General features: G+C 39.8%; 1 protein-coding gene across 1 annotated transcript; it reads left to right on the forward strand.

Annotated features, from left to right (window-relative positions):
* The first annotated feature begins 2,436 nt into the window (after nt 1–2,436).
* On the forward strand, nt 2,437–16,309 carry LOC127572911 (uncharacterized). Its single transcript, XM_052020639.1, has 4 exons — nt 2,437–2,581; nt 9,576–9,690; nt 13,791–14,334; nt 16,107–16,309. The coding sequence occupies exons 2-4, from the start codon at nt 9,625–9,627 to the stop codon at nt 16,307–16,309; spliced, it is 813 nt and encodes a 270-aa protein (XP_051876599.1). The 5' UTR covers nt 2,437–2,581; nt 9,576–9,624.
* Nucleotides 16,310–17,849: the final 1,540 nt, after the last annotated feature.

Below are 17,849 nucleotides of genomic sequence, written 5' to 3' on the forward strand. Positions count from 1 at the left end.
GTACTTTCATAAAGCTGCAATATGTCATAGGAAAAATGTTACTAAAAATATTACAGCATGTTATGTAGGAAAATTCAGGATGATCATGTAAAGTCAACAGTACTTTGAACAATTTATAGAAGTTATAAATCAGACTGAATATTTTCCTGCAATCCAGTCTTATGGCCATTGCTTAACTAAATGTTTTCATGAACTCAGTACAAAATTATTAGAATCCAGAGCAAATAAAGATTAACTTCTAAATTAAGAAATACCTTTTGTGAATAGTGCCCATTTTCAATCCCTATCTATTCAGATGCTACTACAAAGTGTGTCCTGAATTCCAGCAACTTGGACGTAGCAAGCTCCTGCTCTTCTATAGAGGGTGATTGAGTTGCCCCGGATGTCCAGTATCGTAACTTGCCATGAGCCAGGAGAATCTGACCAAATGGTAGTAGGGGACTGCTAGGTGATTGAAAGAGTAGTATCAGGGTAGAAAGATGTATTCTTGGAGAAAACAACAGGTACTCTCTCCAGTAGTCAAAATCTTTCTGCAGGAACAGAATACTCCCATGGCACTGTGAAAACTGTGCAGGTGTATGTGATATTCTGAATGTTCCCATTAACACTGGGCTTTGCAAACAAGATGCCATCAGTTTGAACTTCCATTGAAATTGTTGGAGCTGTCATCATAATATATGCCATGAAATGTTCATTGGTATTCACAGCTGGCTCTGTTTCACAGAATGGCTTGCATGCTCTAAGCTTGATAGTTTGGAGTTTGATAACTACATCCTATCAGCCACCAAGTGTAAGCTTGCAACAAGCTACCCAATGCACCTAGCATTGCTTGGGTAATGTCCATAAGCTTTTTTTAATGACACATGCCTTCAGAGTGAGAAAGAAATGAGTAAACAAAAGGAGGATATGATGTGATGAAAAAATGTAACCTCGTGCACTGTTGAGACAATTAATAAATGAATCCATGCAAGGTCTCATTTGAAATGCATGAGGAAATGTCAAAATCAAAGTACTGACAATGATTGGTTGTGAATTGTTCTGGCAAAGGGTCTTTGACCTGAGACATTAATTCTGTTTCTCTTCCCACAAATGCGGCCCTGACCCGCTAGGTATTTCCAATATTTTCTGCTTTTAGATCTCCAGCATCTGCAGTCTATTTTTATTTTTAGGATATTGGGGGTATTGTGTGGTGTGGAGCTGCTGGTGAGAGGAGAAAGTAATTCAGGAAAAGAAATGGGATTCGACCTCTGAGGTAATTAAACAGCTCTTGGCTTATGTATCTGTAGAATCTAAACTCCTTAAATTCAACTCTGTACTGGCCTCTCCTGAGTGCCAATGGAGGTATTCACCAGAGAGTTCTGTCATCTAACTACCCTCCACATTAAATTGATCTTCCAGTGCTACCTTCAGGCATTTGTATGCTGTCTGTGGATCAACTTCAGCCAGTTCTGTTTTACTTTTCTAAATATTTCTTGTTGGTCCAGTTGGGACAGACCTTTTTAAAGTGACAACATCAGAACCAAAGGGTGGCCCAATGTCAATGCTTTGATTTTGACATTTTCTCCATGAATCCTTTCAAATGAGATCTTGGATGGCTTCAATTATTGAGTACAATTACAAAACATCGTTTTATTTGCCAATCTTTGCAAATATTTGCGCTCGTCATATTTATTATTACCATAGCGTAGCAGATAGCATAATGCTATTACAGTGCCAGCGACTGAGGTTCCATTCCAGCTGCTGTCTGTAAGGAGTTTGTACGTTCTCCCTGTGTCTGCCTGGGTTTCCTCCAAGTGCTCTGGTTTCCTCCCACATTCCAAAGACGTACGGATTAGGAAGTTGTGGGCATGCTATGTTGGCGACGGAAGCGTGGCGACACTTGCGGGCTACCCCTAGAACATTCTATGCAAAAGGTGTATTTCACTGTGTGTTTCCATGTACACGTGACTAATAAAGCTATCTATATTTACCCTATGAGCTTCACGCAAACAAAGAATTTCATTGCACCCTGGGTTATATGACAATAAACTAATATAATCAATCTAAAACGCTAAAGATATATTGAGTAAAAATACCTTTAATTTTTACCATTTCTAATTATTCCAGTTTAATGTAATGACTATATTAAAAATACGACCAATCATATCTGTTTTCATTGAATTTTACGAGGTTGCACGTTTTGCAAATTCAATCGTTCTTGTGCAGAATCTCTAACGAGAGGAGTTTCGGCCAAACGTCTCAATTATTTTTACCACCGAAATTGAGTAAAGTAGTTTCAATCGAATGAATCTGTGAACTGCATAGGACTATTCAGAGCCCATCTGCATCGATAGAGGAAATATAAATGAATAGGTAACCGCAAGCTACGACCCCATCAGAAATGACTTCTGTAACACAGACAACAATCGGGTCGGCCTTGGGTCGGCGGGGGCGGATTCCAGGGAGTGAACAGCTTGGTTATGGTGACAATTGGTATTTGTGATGGGATTTGTGACGTTGATTAGAACCAGTAACTTGCGAGATGTCCCCCGGTCCACACCTCGTTTATTGTCTATTTGGAGGAAGGGACGAAGAGAGGCGGGTAAGACGGGAACTTTTGGCAGCATGCCTGTGTTGTAAAATGGTGTGTCAAAGAATATGGTTTCCCTTTTACCCCTGAATGTTCCGCGTTGCTTTTTATCTTTCACTGGTATATCTTGCTGTAAGAAAAGTTAAAGTCTTTCTGCGCGCCTCTTTACACGCCTCTCGAATTTATCTTCTGTTTTTAGAATGCTTACACTTTCCAACTCAATAAAGATCCACTGGGAGAGCAGATTTTAATAATCCTCACAATTCAAATGTAAAGCAAACCACGTGGTACTGGCTTGAGGGTAGAGATCAACATATTGTATAAAGATTCTAACCGCCAGAAAGCCGTAGAACCAATGTAGTCCATCGCACTGATGGACTGACACATTGACATGGAAGCCCCCAGTTTACATAAGGGTTCAGTTCCTGAGAACTGCCCATAAACTGATGTTTTTTTTTGGTAGGGGTCGATTAGCATGAACATTTATTGTCTTCTCCTTTGTCCTTACAATGGTACAGAAACCAGAATGTCCCACATCCATTGGCTAGTTTCAATGGCCTTAAAGTATCAATGGAATAGAACAGCACGGGACAGGCCATTCGACCCACAGTATTGTGCCAATCTTGATGCTAATTTATACTAAATGTCCTCCTCCTGTGTATCATCTGTTTCTCTCCATTACCTTCCTATTCATGTGTCTATTTAGAACAATAGAACAATATAGCACAGAAAACAGGCCATTCGACCCTTCTAGTCTGTGCCAAAACATTATTACGCTGGTCCCACTTCCCTGCACCCAGTCCATGACCCTCCAGACCTCTCCCATCCATATATCTATCCAATTTATTCTTAAAGCTTAAGAGTGAGCCCGCATTTACTACATCAGATGGCAGCCCATTCCACACTCCCACCACTCTCTGAGTGAAGAAGTTCCCCCTAATGTTCCCCCTAAACCTTTCACCCTAAAGCCATGTCCTCTCATACTCTTAAACTCTTTAAGCCTCTTAAACTCCACCAAACTGCCTTCTTCCACTATTACCACTGGTAACCTATTCCAGGCACCTACCACTCACTGCATATAAAAACTTGCCCCCTCTTGCTTTAAAAGCCTGCTAATCATTACATTTGAAACAGAAAATACCAAGTGCAACTCTGCAGGTTAGCAGCAGCCCTTGGGGAGAGAAGCAGGGACAACATTTCGGATCAGTGACCCTTCATCAGAACTGGAAAAGTTTAGAAAACTACCGTGTTTAAAGTTGCAGATAGAAGGAGGGGTGGAGAGAACAGAGAGAGTGGTTGTAATAAGGTAGAGACCAAAGTTGTCAATGTTTTCATTAAAATTCCGGCAGGTTAGAGACAGAAGAGAAAAGGAACAAATTGAAACTGAAATGTCCAGTTAAAAAAAACTTAGTTTCCTGAGACTGTTGAATTCATTAATGAGTCCCAAGGGCTGCAAAGTGCCCAGATGGAAATTGAACTGCTGTTCCTGCAACATACTTTGGGGATTGTTGCAGCAGTGTAAAGGTTAAAGAGAATGGGAGCGGTTATAGAATTAAAGTGACAGGCAATTGAACGGTGGGAAACTCCTTTCTTGTGCAACCACAACAGAGGCAACACCTGTCAGTTTACCTCATCCCTTTTCTGTGTCTAGGCATCGAAACAATCCTTCCAGGTGTTGCAGCAATTCACATGCACTTTTTCCAGTTTTATGTATTGCATTCAGTGCTTAAAAATCGGTTTCCTCTACTCTGGAGAAATTAAACACAGATTAGATGACCACTTTGCAGAGAACCTACATTTTGTCTACAAGGGTGACCACAAACTTAAAGCTGCCTGGAACTTTAAATCGTCATTCTTGCTCCCACTCTGACCTTTCCATCTTCAGCCTTGTACACCATCTTGCGATGCCCTATGTAAGCCCTAAGAATAGCACCTCATTTTCTATCTGTGACAACTAGCGGGACTTAACAATGAATTTTACCTCTTTGGATACTGTTGGGGGGGATGGTCTTTCAGAGGGTAGCAGCATCAGCCAGGTCAGCAGCTCTGTGGCCAGCTCTGGGGCTCAGCAGGGAGGAGTGAAGTCAGACAGAGTGATAGTGATAGGAGACTTGATAGTTCGGTGCACAGATAGACGTTTCTGTGGCCACAAGAGAGACTCCAGGGTGGTATGTTGCTTCCCTGATGCCAGGGTCAAGGACGTCTCCGAGTGGGTACAGGAATTCTGAGACGGGAGGGTGAGCAGCCAGGGGTCATAGTCCATATTGGTACCAATGACGTAAGCAGGAAGGCGGATGAGGTCTTGCAAAATGATTTTAGGGAGTTAAGGTAGTAAGTTTAAAAAGCAGGACTTACAGTGTCATAGTGGGTGACTTTAACTTCCTCAACATTGACTGGGATTTCCTTAGTGTAAGAGGATTAGATGGGGCAGAATTTTTCCCATGGACTCAATAGGGTTTCTTGAAACAGTACATGGGTAGTTCAACTAGAGGAGAGCCCATACTGGATCTTGTCTTGAGAAATGAGCCTGGACAGTTAATTGGCTTTTCAAAGGGAGAGCATTTTGTGAATAGTGATCATAACAGCTTCTACCCCATTGTGATAAGACTATTGAACATACAATGAGATGGACTATGACTACCTTGTTGTGACCTTGCACCTTATTGCACTGCACTTTCTCTGTAGCTGTGACATTTTACTCTGTACTGTTACTGTTTTTACCTGTACTACATCAATGCACTTTGTACTAACTCAGTGTAACTGCACTGTAATGAATTGACCTGTACGATCGGTTTGTAAGACAAACTTTTCACTGTACTGCGGTACAAGTGACAATAATAAACTAATACCAATAACTCCTTAGGTTTTAAGATAATTATGACTAAGGATAAATCTGTACCTTGTGGGAAAGTACTAAATTGGGGGAGGCCAAATTACAATGTTATTAGACAGGAACTGGGGGAGTTGATTGGGAGCAGCTGTTATCAAGCAAGTCCACATATGACAATGTGGGAGTTGTTTAAAGACCAACTGATCAGAGCTCGGGACTGACATGCTCCAGTAAGGAGGAAGGACAATGGAAGGAGGCAGCATAGTGGAACTTTGGATAATGAAAGAGGTTATGACATTAGTGAAAAAGAAAAAGAAAGTGTATGTAAGGCTTAGGAAACTAAAATAAGACAGGACCCCTGAGGAATATAGAGAATGTAAGAAAGACCTCAAGCAGGGGATTAAGAAGGTCAAAAGGGGCCATGAAATGTCTTTGGCAATTAAGATTAAAGAGAATCCCAAGGCATTTTAAACTTACATTAAAAACAAGAGGATAAATAGGTAGGAGGACTCAAGGATAAAGGAGAGAATGTATGCTTGGAGTCAGAGAATGTGGGTAAGGTACCAAATGAGTACTTTGTATTGGTATTCACCAAGGAGAAGAACATGGAGGATAGTGAGAGCAGTGTGGGGCATGCTAATATGCTAGGGCATTCTGAGATCAGGAAGGAGGTGGTGCCCGGTCTTTTAAAAAGTGTCAAGGTGTATAAGTCCCAGAGCCTGATGGGATATATCTCATGTTATTGAAAGAAGTAAGAGAGATTGCTGATACTTTTATGAAGATTTTTGCATCCTCATTAGCAACAGGTGAGGTCCCAGAGGACTGAAGAGTAGCCAATGTTGTTCCCTTGTTCAAGAAGGGAAATGGGGATAATCCAGGAAATTATAGGCCAGTGAGCCTCACATCAGTGGTAGGAAAGCTATTGGAGAGGATTCTTAGGGATAGGATTTACGTGCATTTGGAAAAGCATGACCTGATTAGGGACAGTCAGCATGGCTTTGTGCAGGGCAGGCATCTCTTACAAACTTGACTGTGTGTTTTGGGGAGGTGACAGAAGTGATTGATGAGGTTAGGACAGTGAATGTTGTCTACATGGATTTTAGTAAGGCACTTGTCAAGGTACCTCATGGTAGGCTGATCCAGAAAGTTAAGATGCATGGGATCCACGGTGACTTGATAGTTTGGATTCAAAACTGGCTTGCCCATAGAAGACAAAGGGTAGTGGTGGAGGGGTTTTATTCTGGCTAGTGGTGTTCTGCAGCGATTGGTGCTGGCTTGATATCGTATTGATGGCAAGGTGCACAGGATCCAGTTATGGGAATGATCCTGAGCATTAAACTTGAAAGACTATCTAGCATAGACTTAAAATTTGTTATATATATGTTGTGCCAGTTTATTTAGACTTTTGGGAGAGGCAAAAGATAACTAGATGTAATTACTTCAGTGTGCGTAGGAATATGTTTGAAAGGATATAGTACACTTGAAATTATTCTAAAACAAAAAGCAGTGGACACTGCATTGGTTCAAACTGTTCTCAAAGTCTATCTTTTCCCCTCGATGCTACTGATGACATTGAGAAGGATGAATTCCAGAACTAAAGGCAGAGCTGCTGTAAAAATGGGCTTACATAGATTATGCCAATAGTAAGTTTCAGAGTTGTTTGCTTTGAGTTGTTTCATCACAGCAGGGGATACTGAAAGAGTATGAGTTAACTGGAGTATGAAAGATGATATTGTGCGTCAAAGGTTGTTCACAACAAAGCTGTAGCTCAGGGAAATAATGATTGGAAGTAATAGCTATGATATACAAAGACAAAAGGACTCTGTCGTCTCTGGAATGTGTTCTTAGAACTGGGTAGGCATGTAGTAAGAAGCAGACCAGAAAGAATTTGGTATAAGAGATGTAATAAGTTTGCTTAGCAAAAAGGATCGTGTTACCTGTAGGACCTAGAGTCTTGAAAACCCTTGGACTACCTATTCATACAGTTCCTCACATTGGTGCCACGTAAGTGTGTGTTAGATATAGGGCTGATGATGTTTCATTCTTTGAGATGTGTACATTAACCGATATGTTATGGTCACTTGCCTGGCAGTGTAGTGGTGTAGCTAATAGAGCTGCTGTCTCACAGCACCAAGCGACCTGGGTTCAATCTGTCTCCTTGTGACTGTGTGGGTTTCCTCCCATATCCCAAAAACCTGTGGGTTGGTGCATTAATTGGCCACTGTAAATTGCTCCTAGCGTGTAGGTGAGTGATAGAATCTGGGGGAAGTTGATGGGAATGTGGGGAGAATAAATTGGGTTTGGGTAGGATTAGTGTAAAAATGGGTGCTTAGTTGGCGTGGACTCAAATGACCAAAGCTCCAGTTCCTGTGCTGTATTTTTCTATGATTCTATCTATTAAAATTGAAAAAAGGACTTAGCTAAAAATGTAATACATGATAAAGTATGATATACATAATTTTAGTATAAAACATTTTAAAGATTACAGAAAAAGTAAATTAAATATTTGTAGGAAGCATTTGAGTGATTTGTGAGGAAAAGTTAATACAGGTTTTTGTGGTTATGACAGATGACCTGTTTAGATTAATCTTGTTAAATATCACGACAGGGAATTTCGCAGGTAACTAGAGACTTGCGTTTCCTGTGTTTAGTAGTATTGTTGCCAGTGGAAAGACAGTGCCAGATCAACCTTACTTTTCACTTCCTGCCCACTAAACCCCTGGGGCCACACTAAGCCTTTGCACTCAAGTGGCTCCCAAAACAGCATTTGGTATTGGTATATTCTTGTCACTTGTACTGAGGTACAGTGAAAAACTTGTCTTGCATACTGTTTGTACAGATCAATTCATTACACAGTGCATTGAGGTAGTACAAGGTAAAAACAGTAACAGAGTACAGAGTAAAGTGTCACAGCTACAGAAGAAGTGCAGTGCAGGTAGACAATAAGGTGCAAGGTCATAACAAGATAGATTGTGAGGTCAAGAGTCCATCTCATCTTATAAGGAAACCGTTCAATAGTCTTATAACAGTGGGATAGAAGCTGTCCTTGAGCCTGGTGGTTTGTGCCCTCAGGCTCCTATATCTTCTGCCTGATGGGAGAGTGGAGAAGAGAGAATGACTCGGCTGGGTGGGGTCTTTGATTATGCTGGCTGCTTCAACAAGGCAGTGAGACGTATAGACAAGAGTCCATGGAGGGGAGGCTGGTTTCCGTGATGTGCTGGGCTGTGTCCACAACTCTCTGCAGTTTTTTGCGGTCCCAGGCAGAGCAGTTGCCCTACTAAGCTGTGATGCATCCAGATAGGATGCTTTCTATGGTGCATTGATAAAAGTTGGAGAGTGTCAAAGGGGATATGCCAAACTTCTTAAGCCTCCTGAGGAAGTAGAGGCACTAGTGAGCTTTCTTGGCTGTGGCGTCTACATGGTTGGACCAGGACAGGCTATTGGTGATTTTCACTCCTAGGAAGCTCTCAACCGTCTTGACCTCTGCACCATTGATGTAGACAGGTGTATGTACACCGCCCCCTTTCCTGAAGTCAATGACTTGCAAGCAGGGAGTAGGCAGCAGGCAGCTGATTCTCAGGCTGTGCCCACAGACTGCCCTGACGGGCCTGTAACTTATCGAGACTCTTAGAAACAGTAGAAATAGAATTAAGTTTTAAACATTTTTCAAACATTTTATGGGTATTTTAAAAACAAAACACACCATGTAAATTAAACATTAATACTAAATGAGACAAAGGTTTGTCCTAAATCCAGCTATTAATGTAAAACTTCATGTTTCTGGGTGTTTCATGTTATTTTGGTGAATAATCAAGAGCATTCACCAAAATAATGAGATTTAGTTATCCAATTCTAAAATTACAATTATTCACATTGGTTAAAATCAGTTGCTTTTTGTTAATTAACCCAAACTGTCCTGATTCAGATCATTTTGATTTAGATATCTAACCTAGTTCTTTATTTATTATTTGCAGTCATTATCAATAAGCAATACAGCCAAATAAAAGGAAATAAAAGCCTTGATTTCATTTGTATCCCTTATAAAATAGCTATGTAGCAAATCATTCACAGTACATGTAAAATTCATAATAATTCAATTATTAGAAGTAGTATTGCATATAAATTTTCATTAAGCCTTAATGTTGTACTAATTTTACGTTGGTTGCTTGATGAAAGAGGAACTGTTGAACATCTATCAAGTGCTGAATACTTGCAGAATTTTGGAATGAAGGAAAATGAAGAGGAAGAGAGCAACAAAGAGAACACAGAAACTGAATATTCCACTTTTAGGGTAAGAATTTAACAAGAAAGGTACCAAATTAATACATACTAATGTAACTTCTGAGCCTATTAATTAGTGTTTTTGCACAATGTGATATTATTTCAGGCTTGGGCACATATGCCTATGACTCCATCTTATAACCATGTATCTAACAGCAGCCTTACTTCAGTTATGTTGTTGTAGAGTGGGGAGTGGGAAGAGTTGAAATTACTGAGGGAAATCAGTTCCACAGCAACTTTAAAAGTGAGCAATATCACAGCACTGAATGTAAATGCTGCATTCAGACAGCAAATATTGTTTACTTCCTTGTTGGATAACAATCGAACTGGTAGAGACATGAAAGATAATCATCCTATACAGTTAGTTGAAGAATTCCGGCCTAGAAATATGTTGGCATTATTGCCTCATTTAGGATGCCAAGGAAGCATTTACATCTCTAATACAGCAGATAGATAATGCACACTCATTGCAAATCAGAAGTCTGCTGCCAACATATTGGTGTAGTGAAAAACTGGTGCCCAGGCCATTTCATTGAAATAAATATTCACCCCTTTGTACCTCCAGATAAAGGATCCAGTGGTAGTCTGAAACCCTGTTTGCAATATTTGATTGCCCTAAATGAAAACCAGGTGTACATGAGGCCTAAAAAGCAGTACTTAAAGGAACAGTTCCAGCCATAACCCACAACATTAAGCACTTAAATTATACATAAATGAACGGAAACAAAAACTCACAAATGAACAGTGTCAATATAATGATATCAAAGAATGGGTCATGGAACATCTCCTCAGCAAGGAGCCATCAGCAAGTCCAGAAGCAGAGTGAAGAGGAGAAAAATTGATGCAAAATAGAATTGAAGTGCATTCCGAATGTAATTTATCATGCTGGAAGAATATTTTTTAAGTGTGCCTCTCAATTAAGCAGCAATAAAAGTTTAAATGCTAGTGTCTTTACATTGAATGTGTTACGTACCAGCAACAATAGAAACACAACAAGCCAGGTTTCCACGTTAAAATCTACTTATTAATAACTACTTGTAATAATCAGGGAAAATAAAAACGTTAGATATCAGACATTGACCCCAAAATAACCTGAAGTGTGTGTGTGGCGAGTTCCCAAACCCCAAGTCTATGAACAGTTCTCAAAGTTTAGTTCAGCAAGTCATGAAGCAAAACGATGAGCAAAGGCTTTTGAAAATCACATTAGGATGTAGAGAGAAGGTGTTTATGAATTCCACAAGTTCCACAATGGAACCAATACGATGCCTCAATCACTGAAGATCTCCATTGCTTTGTTCCAAAGTATCTGCCACACTGAGGGCACTTGATATGTGGCCGCCCACAGATATACCTGCTTTCCAGTACAGGTTAACGACAAAGTGGACTACACAGATTGCTCCAAAAATCCATACATGGATTTTAAAGTGACAGTCACAATGATTGTTCTTCATCCATAGATAGAGGCCAGCAGTCAGTGCTACCATCTCTCACGTCTCTCTCTCTTTCTCTGTCTGTCTGTGCAATTGCCAGCACATTCCAGTTATAGTCGCTTTTTTTTCTACTCGCAGTAGTCAGATAAAGCCACACACACTTCCATTCAGGCATCTTAAAGGGACACTCATCAAGTAGCAACCTGGGCTCGTAACAAATGTTCTTGGGACTTCTGCACATCCACCCTAACCTTAGCAGAACAATGAACTGTCTGCGTATGTTAACAGGGTTTCTGCTGAACTTCTATCAAAGTCATAGCAGTTGAGTAGGACAAGCCACAAGGAAGTTCATACTCCATCTTTAGATGTAATTCAACTTACTAGAACTCTACCTTAAGACCAAGGACAATGAAGTTTATCTGCAGAAAGTTTGCATGCTGCGAGGAGCACTGCTAAATCAATTCAAGTGGTAGTACTGCCATGGAAAAGAATAGTCATAAGTATCATTTTGGGAAGTTAATCAACAGTACAAAGTAACATTTTGATTGTTAAATATTAAAACACTCCATTTTGTCAGCTTGGAAAGATAATGGATAGAACTCTATAATTGTAAACTCAGTAATGCTGCATGTTAGGATGAAGCATCTTTAAGGCAATGGCCAGCTGGAGATGAATGTATTATTTTGAACATTTGACAAGGCATGTCCTTGTCGAAGTTTAAAAGAGGTAAAAATAGTTTGAGAGATATTAGAGCTTTTGCATGAGATGAAAACTGGATGTGGAAACATTAAATTAATTAATAGCTAGTCATTTCCTCCAGAAAACTGTCTATTATTATGCATTGTTACTCAAGAACACAAGTTAACACAGCCCAAATCCCAAAATCATCCTTTGTCTTAAGGCACATCTATCAAAAGACTAGAAAATTAGAATACAAAATTACTGTGTTTAATTCTAAATAAAGATATAATCACAATAGATATGCTATTAAATGAATCTCTAAAACTTTAGCAATACAACAGATAGATCATTCTTTGTTATTTGTACCAGTGCTACCTGTATTTTAACGAGGATCAAACATTAATTTCACATTGCTCCTGGGACATAATCACATTTCTGGGCCAGTGTTTTTACTTACCCCTTAATATGCCATCTCCCGACCCGTTGTTTTTGATGGTTTGTATTTTACTGCAGGCAAGAGATGTTTGTTTAATTTGTATCAGCCACACTTGATCCTAGCACACAGTATGACTATGGACCATTCTGAGCAAACATCTTAATTCTTATAAATCCAAGTATATGTTCCAAAGTCATAGAAGATAAACTGCTACTGATAGATATGAATATGCTACATATCTGCAGAAGTCACACAAGTAGTGATGATGCTTCTTGTGTATCTTCATTTTGTTGATGTGGGATGTGCAGGCTGGGACGTGGTAATGTTACCAGTATAACACAGCTCTTAACAAAAAAAAATCAAAGCTCATCAAGGAAGCTAATGTTCTCACTGAACACTGAACTGGACTGATAAAGTTCTGTTGAGTTGCAGTAATAAATGTCACAAACCAGCAACAAAAGAAACACACTGAGCATGATTCAGTGTTAAAAACTATTTTATTAATCACTACTTATGATAATACGTAAAATAAAAGTAAAAATGTTAGTATGTTAGAATTCAAGAATGTTAAACCTCGAACGTTAACCCCAAAACTAAACTCTTCGTGTGTGTGTGTGTGACAAAGTCCAAAACTCCCAGTTCCGGAATGGTTCTTAAAGTTCAGTTCCGCAAGCCATAAGGTGAAACATGAGCAAGGGCTTCTTCAACAACCACCGTTGTCTGAAGATAAGATGTAGATGTAGAAAAACATAGAGAGAGTACATACGAAATCCAAATGTTCTATGATGGAACCCAAACGACACTTCAGTGTTTACTCGGTAGTGACTTCCTCACCCCGAAAAGCATCCGAACCGTGGTCGTCCACACACAAATACCTGTTTCCTTCTACAGGTCAACAACAAAGTGAACTCCACCGGATTACTTCCAACTTCCATACATGGATTTCAGTGGCAAACACAGTTATTGTTTCTCATCCATCGATAGAGAAAACAAGCAGGCTGGTGTCTCTCTCCCTTCTCTCTCTCTCTCTCCTTCTTCTTCTTCTAACTTCTTCAATAACGTCATTACGTCCTTTATTTTCTATTGACGTAAGCACGCCCCACACACACATACACACACATTCTCTATCTTAAAGGGACTTTCACTGAGTCCGTAACATAAAGCTATAAATAAACCTTAACTTTGACCATTTTGCACTCTTGTTCCATTCGAAAACTTAATCATGCAAAATTTGACATTGGGCCAAAGGAGGTTTAAGGGCATCTTAATAGAAAGTAGAGGGGTAATTAATCAAAGAGATTTAAGATGCAAATTGTAGAGTTTTGGAACAAAATGTATAATATGTAATACTACTCAAGTGCATGTCTTCCAGATGCTCTAGCATTTAGAATGAAATTTCTTATTTGTTGTAGTTAGATTTGTTGCTAGGTAACCTAACATACAGTAGTGTTTCTTTATGATACGACAGTTGTTAAAAATGACTTACAGTATCAAGAAACTTGATCTTTTCAAGATTTCAGTTAATGGAAACAATTTATTTTTTTTTCTAATTTTTTTTGTTAGGTATCAGAGTTATTACTTGCCATTGAACGGTTAACTACAGGACAAACAAAGCCTTATAGTGAACAGAAACATGTGGGAAAAGTAACAAAAGCAGAAAAGGTCTTGCTACTCTCTACAGAGAAACAAACTACCCATCAGAGTCAACATATCAAAGATGAAAAATCATTGGGAAAAACAACTATTGGATCTGGCTCACCCAACAGAACTATATTTTTAAAGTGCCCTCAACGAAGTACTTTTGAATGCAACATGAATGCATATAAAATGAATAAAAATCCTCAGGCTACACAAAAATCAAAGCTGAAATGTAATTGGCTCACAAAACTTGATAACCAATTTGATCGGGCGATTAAGCAACCAAAGAAAAAATCTGTTGTCAATGCATTTGATGAATACACACCGCATTCTCTCTCAATACCGTTTTCACAAAAAAAGACGAGGAAAAGAAAGATATCACTTGACAAAGCATATCCAGTTCGAAGCTCGGTTTTGAAAAGCAAATTATCTCCATTTCGTCTACACATTCAACAGTCAACACTAGCAGGTAAGCATAGGATTAGGGTCATAGAGTTATAGTGTGAAAGCAGGCCCTTCAGCCCAACTCGTCCATGCTAACCAAGTTGCCTACCTGAGCATTTGCCTTTGTTTAGACCATATCCCTCTAAATCTTTCCTATTCAGGTACCTGTCCAAAGATCTTTTAAACATTGTAATTGTACCTGTGTCCACCACTTCCTCTGGCAGCTTGTTCCACATACCCACCACCCTCTGTGTGGAAAAAGTTGTCCCTCAGGTCCCATTTAAATCTTTCCCATCTCACCTTAAATCTATGCTCGATAGTTTTGGACTCCCCTACCCTAGGAAAAAGACTGTGACTATTCACCTTATCTATCCCCCTCATGATTTTATATAGCTCTATAAGGCTACCCCTCAGCCTCCTACATTCCATGGGGACAAAAAGCCGCAGCCTATCCAGCCTCTCCTTGTAACTCAAGCCCTCCAGTCCAGGTAGCATCCTTGTGAATCATTTCTGCACCCTTTCCAGTTTAATAACATCCTTCCTATAGCTAGGTGACCAGAAATGCACACAATAAATGTGGTCTTACCAACCTCTTGTACAGTTGTAACATGACGTCCCAATTCTTCTACTCAGTGCCCTGACCGATGAAGGCAAGCATGCCATACGCTTTCTTCACCACCCTATCTGCCTGTGTTGCCATTTTCAGCGAACTTTGTATTTGTACCTCTTGGTATCTCTGTTCTACAGTACTCTCCAGATCCCTACCATTTACCTTGTAAGTCCTGTCATGTTTAACTTCCCAAAATGCAACACTGCACTTGTCAGAGTTAAATTCCATCTGCCATTTCTTGGCCTACTTTCCCAGTTGATAGAGATCCTGTTGTAATCTTAGATAACCTTCACTTTTCACTGTAGCGCCAATTTTGGTGTCATCTGCGCCAACTACATTCTCATGCAAATCTTTAATATAAATGATGAACAACAGTGGACCCAGCACTGATCCCTGTGGCACACCACTGGTCACAAGCCTTCAATCTGAAAAACAACTTTTCCCGACCACTCACTAACTCTTTCCACCAAGCCAATTTTGTATCCAATTGGAGATCCTGGATCCCATGTGATCTAACCTTCCGGGCCAGCCTACAATGCGGGACCTTGACAAAGGCCATGCCAAAGTCCATGCAGACAATATCTACCGCTTTGCCCTTGTCATACCTCTTGGTCATCTCTTCAAAAAAAGTTCAACCAGATTCATGAGATGATGATTTCCCATGCACAAAGCCACACTGACAATCCCTAATCAGTCCTTGCCTTTCCAAATGCAGGTAGATCCTGTCTCCTAGAATTCACTGCAGTAACTTTCCTGTAGTTCCCTGGCTTGTCCTTGCAGCCCTCCTTAAATAAAAGCAGATTAGCCATCCTCCAGTCTTCTTGTACCTCACCTGTAAAATATCTCTGCCAGGGCCTCAGTAATTTCTTTCCTACCTTCCCACAATATCCTAGGATACACTTGGTCAGGCCTCGGGGATTTGTCCATCCTTATGCAGTTTGGAACACCAGCACATCCTTTTTAGTAATGTAGATATGTTCCTTGAATTCCCTGGCTTCCATTTTGGAGTTGGTGTTAGAAGTTTGCCAGTTGGCTGACAAAACTTCAATAGGAGATTGGAGGGAACCTGGATATACACAAGCAATCTTTCAGTTGATTTTTCAGCCAAATTATTCCATACATTTCAGAGATCCCGGAGAAAAAGCCAGGGTCATTCCCTAAACTATGATGTTTGTGTTTACTCTTAGGAGCTCCACGCCATGATCCCTTTACTGACTTAAAAGATTTACAGTTGAACCTATACAAAAGATCTCTGAACAAAAGAGCTCCTGAAATGATAACAGAAAAACCTAAGTGTGTATCACAACCCATCCCAATAGGGAGACTGGATAAAGGAGCACTTCCTATTCCTTTGATTTGTAAAGGTAATAAGTATATCGAAATGTTCTAGAGTACACATTTGACCTGATCTCTCTCTCTCAATTTTTTGATCAAATAATAAATTATGGTTCTTTTGATATCTGAATTGTCTGTTGAATTTCTTATTATTTTAAACCAAGGAACATTTCACACTGTTGTCTGTTGATTCATATTTGTGGAATATTTTATCCTGGGAGCATCCAGTTACAGGCTGTATTTTTAATACTATTTGTTATGAGACAGCTGATTAAGAGAATGAGTAAATGAGGTGTTCATATCAGAAGCAACCCAGGTTTGATTTTGGTGTAAGCCGAGTCAACTAATCTCAGCCAGCCGGCAATATAAAATGACCTACAGTTATAGTCATACAGCACAGAAACAGGCCCTTTGGCCCAACTGGTCCATGCTGACCAAGATTCCCATCTAAGCTTGTCCCATTTACCCATGTTTGTCCCATAGCCATCTAAAACTTTCCTATCCATGTACATGTCTAAGTACCTTTTAAATGTTGTTGATGTACCTGCCTCAACCACTTCCTCCAGCAGCTCATTCCTTATACTGACCACTCTCTGGGTGAAAAAGTTGCCCCTCAGGTTCCTATTAAATCTCTCCCCTCTCACCTTAAACCTATGCCCTCTAGTTCTTGATCCCCAACCCTGGGAAAAAGTCTGTGTGCATTCACCCTCTCTATGTCCCTCATAATTTTGTACACCTCTATAAGATCACCCCTCATTCTCCTGCACTCGAACGAAAAAAGTCCCAACCTGCACAACCTCAGTACTTCAACTTGGAAAAATAAAATTGACCTGGGTGCTTGCAATTGATCATTATCCAGTGATGCAAGCTATACATTGCAAGTTGTGAGGATGGGGTCTATTTCAGCTGTAATGCCCCCAAATGCAAACGTTTGTTTTCTTCCTCCTTTAAAACACCAATTTTAACTTCACTTGCCCTGTGTAAAATCAGATGGAGTGTAATATAGGACTAAAAGCAGAATCCTTCCTTTCCTCAAGTATCTTATAATAAAACTTGGGATTTAATGTTTTAAAGCCACCACTTTCATTGGGTGTATGTGGTTAAGCACAGTTGAATGTTGTATAAACTGGGCTAGTAAATCATTTTCTCAAACATTTTCTTGACTCTAAAATTGCCTCAAACATCAGTAATGCAAAAACAAAATAAAATTCTTGCAATGCTCATTATCTTGGATAAAAGCAGAAAATTCACCCAAAGGATATGCTTGCCATTGAGGGAGTGCAACAGAGATTCTCCAGACTGATTCCTGGAATGGTGGGACTGTCATAAAAACAGAAATCGGGTCAACTATTTACTGGTCAACTTAGGGCAGTATTCACTGAAGTTTAGGAAAATGAGTGGAGATCTCTTGAATTGTACAATATTCTGGCAGGGCTCAACAGACTGGATGCAGTATGTTTTCCTTGGGTGTGGGAATCTAGAACCAGGGGGTCACAGTTTCAGGATAGAGTGAGACATTTAGAACTTAGATAAAGAGAAATTGCTTCACTCAGAGGGTGGTGAACCTGTGGAATTCTCTGCTACAGAAGGTGGTG

This window comes from Pristis pectinata, chromosome 7 (genome assembly GCF_009764475.1).
Source record: "Pristis pectinata isolate sPriPec2 chromosome 7, sPriPec2.1.pri, whole genome shotgun sequence".
NCBI lineage: Eukaryota > Metazoa > Chordata > Chondrichthyes > Rhinopristiformes > Pristidae > Pristis > Pristis pectinata.

What these genes read in the sequence shown, in the direction of transcription:
- LOC127572911 (XM_052020639.1), top strand. Translation starts at nt 9,625, where the DNA reads ATGAAGGAAAATGAAGAGGAAGAGAGCAACAAAGAGAACACAGAAACT. An exon ending in CTGAATATTCCACTTTTAGG is followed by an intron (nt 9,691 to 13,790) that starts GTAAGAATTTAA and finishes TTTTTTTGTTAG; the next exon opens with GTATCAGAGTTATTACTTGC. An exon ending in TCAACAGTCAACACTAGCAG is followed by an intron (nt 14,335 to 16,106) that starts GTAAGCATAGGA and finishes GTTTACTCTTAG; the next exon opens with GAGCTCCACGCCATGATCCC.